Below are 7,654 nucleotides of genomic sequence, written 5' to 3' on the forward strand. Positions count from 1 at the left end.
GTGACCGCTGCGCTGAACCTCACTAGTGGCTGTAGCTTCCTGGTTGAACCCTGCTGCTCTCTGAGCGGGAACTAAACACAAAAACAGTAAAAATAAAGACGTTAAAACGCGACAAACAGCAGAGATGGAGGAGGAAAACATCTTCTACTTCGTGCCTAATTTAATTGGTGAGTTTTTACCGCCTGAAACGACCGGAAGCCAGCTGAGCGAGAGATGACATACAGACGGTGTTCTTAAAAAACCGTCAATAAATCGAATGTGACGTCATCATGAATCTGTCATCTACTGTTTGAGTTTAAAATCTGATCAACTTTTTATCATCAAAGTGTTTATTTACAGTATTACAGTAAAAGTACTGCAGTATTATAGTGATGTAGTATGCAGTATTACAGTAAAAGTACTGCAGTATTATAGTGATGTAGTATGCAGTATTACAGTAAAAGTACTGCAGTATTATAGTGATGTAGTATGCAGTATTACAGTAAAAGTACTGCAGTATTATAGTGATGTAGTATGCAGTATTACAGTAAAGTACTGCAGTATTATGAGTGATGTAGTATGCAGTATTACAGTAAAAGTACTGCAGTATTATGAGTGATGTAGTATGCAGTATTACAGTAAAAGTACTGCAGTATTATGAGTGATGTAGTATGCAGTATTACAGTAAAAGTACTGCAGTATTATGAGTGATGTAGTATGCAGTATTACAGTAAAAGTACTGCAGTATTATAGTGATGTAGTATGCAGTATTACAGTAAAGTACTGCAGTATTATAGTGATGTAGTATGCAGTATTACAGTAAAAGTACTGCAGTATTATGAGTGATGTAGTATGCAGTATTACAGTAAAAGTACTGCAGTATTATAGTGATGTAGTATGCAGTATTACAGTAAAGTACTGCAGTATTATAGTGATGTAGTATGCAGTATTACAGTAAAAGTACTGCAGTATTATAGTGATGTAGTATGCAGTATTACAGTAAAGTAGTGGTTTGGTCCTCTGACTGATATATTATTATTATGACATCATTAGATTATTAATAGTGAAGCATCAGTGTTAGAGCAGCATGTTACTGTTGTAGCTGCTGGAGGTGGAGCTAGTTTACACTACTTTATATACAGTTAGCTAGTTTAGTCCAGTGGTTCCCAACCTAGGGGTGGGGCCCCTCCAAAGGGTCAGCAGATAAATGTGAGGGGTGGTGAGATGATTAATGGGAGAGGAAAGAAGAAAAAACTAAGTTCTGATACGCAAATGTGTTTTCAGTTTTTGGACTTTTTCTCTAATCTTTGATTTTTGCTGAAATATTGGATCATTTGAACATTTATTGAAATGAAAGCATGTGAGAAGTTTAGAGGGAAAAATCAGTATTTGGTGGAGCTGTTAACAACTCATAGACATCTGAAATGTGAGCCGACTACACACTGCTGTCTGGTTTCATCTTTAACAATGTGTTGTATTTATAAAGCTTGTTATATTATCCATTGTGTCAAATCTGCATCTGAAAAGTAACTAAAGCTGTTAAATAAATGTAGTGGAGTAGAAAGTACAATATTTCCCTCTGAGATGTAGAAAGTAGCATCACATGGAAATACTACAGTAAATTACAAGTACCTCAAACTGTACTACAGTAAAGTACAAGTACCTCAAACTGTACTACAGTAAAGTACAAGTACCTCAAACTGTACTCTAGTAAAGTACAATATTTCCCTCTGAGATATAGTATATATATATATATATATATATATATATATATATATATATAGTGAGCAGAGCTGCGTCTAGACTGAACTCTTTAAACAAGATGAATTGATAATGAGAATAAACTTTATTGACAGCAGCTGGTGTGACAGAGCTTCTCCGTGTTTTACAGGTTACGCCCGGGTGGTGTTAGCGCTGCTCTCCTTCTACCTGATGCCTTGCTGTCCGTGGCCGGCCGTCTTCTGCTACCTGCTCAGCGCTCTGCTCGACGCCTTCGACGGTCACGCTGCCCGAGCGCTCAACCAGTGTACGTCTGAACTAAAGATAACCCTCCTGTTGTCCTCGAGGGAGGGAGGAAGGGAGGAAAGGAGGGAGGAAAGGAGGGAGGAAAGGAGGGAGGGAGGGAGGGAGGGAGGCAGGGAGGCAGGGAGGAAAGGAGGGAGGAAGGGAGGGAGGAAGGGAGGGAGGAAGGGAGGAAAGGAGGGAGGAAAGGAGGGAGGGAGGGAGGGAGGGAGGCAGGGAGGAAAGGAGGGAGGAAGGGAGGGAGGAAGGAAGGATGAAGGAAGGAAGAAGGAAAGGAGGAAGGAGGGAGGGAGGGAGGGATGAAGGAAAGGAGGGAGGGAGGGAGGAAAGGAAAGAAGGAAGGGAGGAAGGAAGGATGGAGGAAGGAAGGGATGGGGAGGAAAGAAAGAGAAAGAGGGAGGGAGGAAGGGAAGGAAGGAGGGAAGGAAAGAAGGAGGAATGGAGGAAGGAAAGGAAATAAGGAAAGGAGGAAGGAAAGGAAATAAGGAAGGAAGGAAGGACAGAAGGAAGGAAGAAAGACAGAGGAAGGAAAGAAAGAGAGAAGGAGGGAGGAAAGACGATGGAAGGAAGGACAAACTGAAGGAAGGAAGGGAGGAAAGAAGGAACAGTCAAACAGACGGGGTCAATTTGACCCTGGAGGCCGACAGGAAGGTTAAAGAGTTTCTCTGTGTTAATTAACCAGGTTACAGTCGACCTGTTGACAACACTTTGATATATTTTATTATACAACATATTAACATGATGATCAGAGATAGAACAATAACCTTCAGTTCAGCGTTACTTCCTGCTGATAAAGACGGACTCTGACTCTCCTTTTCTCTTGAAGCCACTAAATTCGGAGCGATGATGGACATGCTGACGGACCGCTGCGCCACCATGTGTCTGCTGGTCAACCTGTCGCTGCTCTACCCTTCATACACCTTCCTGTTCCAGATCAGCATGTGTGTGGACATCGCCAGCCACTGGCTGCACCTGCACAGGTGAGTCAACATCTGTATTAACCCTCCTGTTGTCCTCTAGTCAAGGAAGGAAGGGAGGAAGAAGGAAGGAAAGGATGGAAAGGAGGAGGGAAGGGAGGAAGAAGGAAGAAAAGGATGGAGGAAAGGAAGGAAGGAAGGAAAGGAAAGGGAGGAAAGACTGAGGAAAGAAGGAAGGTAGGAGGGAGGGAGGGAGGGAGGGAGGGAGGGAGGGAGGGAGGGAGGGAGGAAGGAAGGAAGGAAGGAAGGAGGGAGAAAGGAAAAGAGGAAGGAAAGAAGGAAGGGGAGAAGATAGGGATGAGAAATGAAAGAGAGAAGGAAGGAAGGAAGGAAAGAAGGAAGGAAGAAAGGGAGATGGAGGAAGGAAAGAAGGAAGGTAGGAGGGAGGGAGGAAGGAAGGAAAGAAGGACAGAGGAAAGAAGGAAGGGGGGAAAGAGGAAGGAAGGGAGGAAGGAAAGAAGGAACGGAGGAAAGAGAGAGGAAGGAAAGAAAGAGAGAAGGAGGTAGGAAGGAAGGACAGACGGAAGGGAGGAAGAAGAAAGAAAAGGAGGGAGGAAGGAGGCAAGGAAGGAAGGTAAGGAAAGGGAGGAAAGACTGAGGAAAGAAGGATGGTAGGAGGGAGGGAGGAAGGAAGGAAGGAAAGAAGGAAGGAAGAAAGGAAAAGAGGAAGGAAGGAAAGAAGGAAGGGGAGAAGATAGGGATGAGGAAAGAAAGAGAGAAGGAAGGAAGGAAGGAAAGAAGGAAGGAAGAAAGGGAGATGGAGGAAGGAAAGAAGGAAGGTAGGAGGGAGGGAGGAAGGAAGGAAAGAAGGACAGAGGAAAGAAGGAAGGGGGAAAGAGGAAGGAAGGGAGGAAGGAAAGAAGGAAGGGAGGAAAGAGAGAGGAAGGAAAGAAAGAGAGAAGGAGGTAGGAAGGAAGGACAGACGGAAGGGAGGAAGAAGAAAGAAAAGGAGGGAGGAAGGAGGCAAGGAAGGAAGGTAAGGAAAGGGAGGAAAGAAGAAAGGAAAAGAGAAGGAAGGAAAGAAGGAAGGGGAGAAGATAGGGATGAGGAAAGAAAGAGAGAAGGAAGGAAGAAAGGAAGGAAGGAAGAAAGGGAGATGGAGGAAGGAAAGAAGGAAGGTAGGAGGGAGGGAGGAAGGAAGGAAAGAAGGAAGGGGGGAAAGAAGGAAGGAGGGAAAGAGGAAGGAAAGAAGGAAGGGAGGAAGAGAGAGGAAGGAAAGAACGAGAGAAGGAGGTAGGAAGGAAAGGACAGACGGAAGGGAGGAAGAAGAAAGAAAAGGAGGGAGGAAGGAGGCAAGGAAGGAAGGTAAGGAAAGGGAGGAAAGACTGAGGAAAGAAGGATGGTAGGAGGGAGGAAGGAAGGAAGGAAGGAAGAAAGGAAAAGAGGAAGGAAGGAAAGAAGGAAGGGGAGAAGATAGGGATGAGGAAAGAAAGAGAGAGAAGGAAGGAAGGAAAGACGGAAGGAAGAAAGGAGATGGAGGAAGGAAAAGAAGGAAGGAAGGTAGGAGGGAGGGAGGGAGGAAGGAAGGAAAGGAGGACAGAGGAAAGAAGGAAGGGGGGGAAAGAGGAAGGAAAGAAGGAGGGAGGAAGGAAAGAAGGAAGGGAGGAAAGAGAGAGGAAGGAAAGAAAGAGAGATGGAGGTAGGAAGGAAGGACAGACGGAAGGTAGGAAAGAAGGAAGGAAGGGAGGAACAGTCAAAACAGACGGGGTCAATTTGACCCGGGAGGACGACACGGAGGTTAAAGGAGTGAAGCCGCTGAACTCTGAATGATAAAAAGTTAAAAATGCAGCATCCTGATTTACTGACTAACTGATGAATGATGTTTATCTGCTGCTTCATTTCTTTTCTTTTCTTTTCTTTTCTTTTCTTTTCTTTCTCTCAGCTCCACCATTAAAGGATCGGCCAGTCACAAGACCATCGACCTCTCCGGAAACCCGATCCTCCGACTCTACTACACCTCAAAGGTCAGGTGTTTCTTCCCTTCCTTCTATCCTTCCTTCTGTCCTTCCTTCCTCCCTCCTTCTCTTTCTTTCCTTCCCCCCCTATCTTCCTTCTTTCCTGTCCTTCTTTCCTGTCCTTCTTTCCTTTCGTCCTTCCTTCCTCCCTTCCATCCTTCCTTCTTCCTTCCTCCCTCCCTCCCTTCCTTCCTTCACTTCCTCCTTCCCTTCTTCCTTCATCCCTTCCTTCCTCCCTCCTTTCCTTCCTTCTTCCTATCTTCCTTCCTCCCTCCTTTCCTTCCTTCTTCCTCCCTTCCATCCTTCCTTCTCCCTTCCTTCCTCCCTCCTTTCCTTCTTTCTTCCTTCCTCCCTCCTTTCCTTCCCTCTTTCCTCCCTTCCATCATTCCTTTCTTCCTCCCTCCTTTCCTTCCTTCCTCCCTCCCTTCCCTTCTTCCTTCCTCCCTTCCTTCCTCCCTCCTTTCCTTCCTTCTTCCTTCCTCCCTCCTTCCTCCCTTCCCTCCTCCCTCCTTTCCTTCCTTCCTCCCTCCCTTCCCTTCTTCCTTCCTCCCTTCCTTCCTCCCTCCTTTCCTTCCTTCTTCCTTCCTCCCCTCCTTTCCTTCCCTCCTTCCTCCCTTCCATCATTCCTTCTTCCTTCCCTCCCTTCCTTCCTCCCTCCCTTCCATCATTCCTTCCTCCCTCCTTTCCTTCCTTCTTCCTTCTTCCTTCCTCCCTCCTTTCCTTCATTCCTTCCTTGACTCGAGGACAACAGGAGGGTTAAAGTGTTCAGCTTCTTAAACTAGAGCCAGAAAAGCCTGAAGCTCATTTTAAGGTTTTAAGGTTTTAACAGATGAAAGTTTTCTCTGTTTGGTTTTTTTAGGGTCTTAACTTCGTGTGACGTCATCGTGACCTGATGCTAATATCATGATGTCACTTTAAAGGTTCTGTGTTGACGTGTTTTGTCTCCTGCAGCCGGTTCTGTTCGTCATGTGTGCGGGGAACGAGCTGTTCTTCTGTCTGCTTTACCTGATGCATCACATCCAGGAACCTGCAGGTGAGACGCTCCGCACGTCCTCAGCACACAGAGTTATGTTTTATTATATACATTCAGTACTGTAAGAAACAAGCCGCGGAGAACAGGTGAGGAACATGAAGAACATGAAAAGCAGAAATTTGATTCTGGTCCACAAAAAGTTATTCATACTTTTATTTTCACATTTTAACCTTTTAAATTTAAACTAAAACACATTGAGCCCTATCTATCTATCTATCTATCTATCTATCTATCCATCTATCTATCTATCTATCTATCTATCCATCTATCTATCTATCTATCTATCTATCTATCTATAGATAGATAGATAGATAGATTCATCAGTATTATAAACAGATTTAAAGGCTGTAGAATGTAAACAAACTCCACACTGAACTATATGAGTGTGTGTGTGTGTGTGTGTGTGTGTGTGTGTGTGTGTGTGTGTGTGTGTGTGTGTGTGTTGTGTGTGTGTGTGTGTGTGTGTGTGTGTGTGTGTGTGTGTGTGTGTGTCGCGCGCGTTGTTCTATCCTGGCGGGGACCGCAACCTGACCTATTATTAACCCGTGGGGACCGAGCATTGGAATCAATAGCAAACAGCCTCCTGATTGGCTGGTGCAGTTTTACCCACAGGGTTGGTTCTCCTGTGTGAACCCCAGAGGTCACACACGGTACTGCAGTGTACGAATTTCCCCTGTGGGCACCTTTTCCTGACTAAGTGTGTATATTAGCATATTAGCCTTGTATTAGCATATTAGCTTAGCGATTAGCCCCCTGGCTAACTGGATTATTAGATGCAGTGTTTAATGGTTAGGGTCAGGGAATATGAATTGTACTGTGGCTAACAGTGATGTCAATTGTTTGCTAACAGGCGTTAGCATTACGGGTCCCAACGAGGGGGGCAAAATTCAGGTTTCAATGTATGTGAGTTATTGATATTTCAAGTCATTTTTTGTTCAAACAGAATTGTGATGAATTTAGGAGTTAAAATTACGTCTCTAGACCCTTTAAAAGGCTGGAACCCAGTCAGGGGTCCCCACGAGGTAGTAAAAACAGGAATGTGTGTGTGTGTGTTTCTCAGTGTGTGTTTTTAACGTCTCCCTCTCCCTCCTCTCTTCTCTCTCTTCTCTCTCTCTCCTCTTCTCTCTCTCTCTCCTCTTCTCTCCTCTCCTCTTCTCTCTCTCTCCTCTCTTCTCTCTCTCTTCTCTCTTCTCTCTCTCTTCTCTCTCTCCTCTCTTCTCTCTCTCTCCTCTCTTCTCTCTCTCTTCTCTCTCTCCTCTCTTCTCTCTCTCTCTCTCTCTTCTCTCTCTCTCTCTCTCTTCTCTCTCCTCTCTTCTCTTCTCTCTCTCCTCTCTCTCTCTCTCCTCTCTCTCTCTCTTCTCTCTCTCTTTTTCTCTCTCTCTTCTCTCTCTTCTCTCTCTTCTCTCTCTCTCCTCTCTCTCTCTTCTCTCTCTCTTCTCTTTCTCTCTTCTCTCTCTCTCCTCTCTTCTCTCTCTCTTCTCTCTCTCTTTTTTCTCTCTCTCTTCTCTCTCTTCTCTCTCTCTCCTCTCTCTCTCTTCTCTCTCTCTTCTCTCTCTCTTTTTTCTCTCTCTCTTCCTCTCTTCTCTCTCTCTCTCCTCTCTCTCTCCTCTCCTCTCATCTCTCTCTCTCTCTTCTCTCTCTCTCTCTCTTCCCTCTCTTCTCTCTCCTCTCAGCTTGGCTCTTCTGGC

At 45.1% G+C, this 7,654-nt stretch overlaps 1 protein-coding gene across 1 annotated transcript; it reads left to right on the forward strand.

The window, feature by feature from the left end:
- On the forward strand, positions 1-7,654 carry cdipt (CDP-diacylglycerol--inositol 3-phosphatidyltransferase (phosphatidylinositol synthase); the record flags this gene model as incomplete). The annotated part of the gene is given in 6 exon segments (XM_062438199.1): positions 1-167; positions 1,871-2,005; positions 2,828-2,981; positions 4,861-4,942; positions 5,885-5,966; positions 7,640-7,654. Coding segments are annotated over 6 exon segments (511 nt in total), but the record flags the coding sequence as incomplete, so codon positions are not given.

Source organism: Scomber scombrus, chromosome 18 (genome assembly GCF_963691925.1).
Source record: "Scomber scombrus chromosome 18, fScoSco1.1, whole genome shotgun sequence".
NCBI lineage: Eukaryota > Metazoa > Chordata > Actinopteri > Scombriformes > Scombridae > Scomber > Scomber scombrus.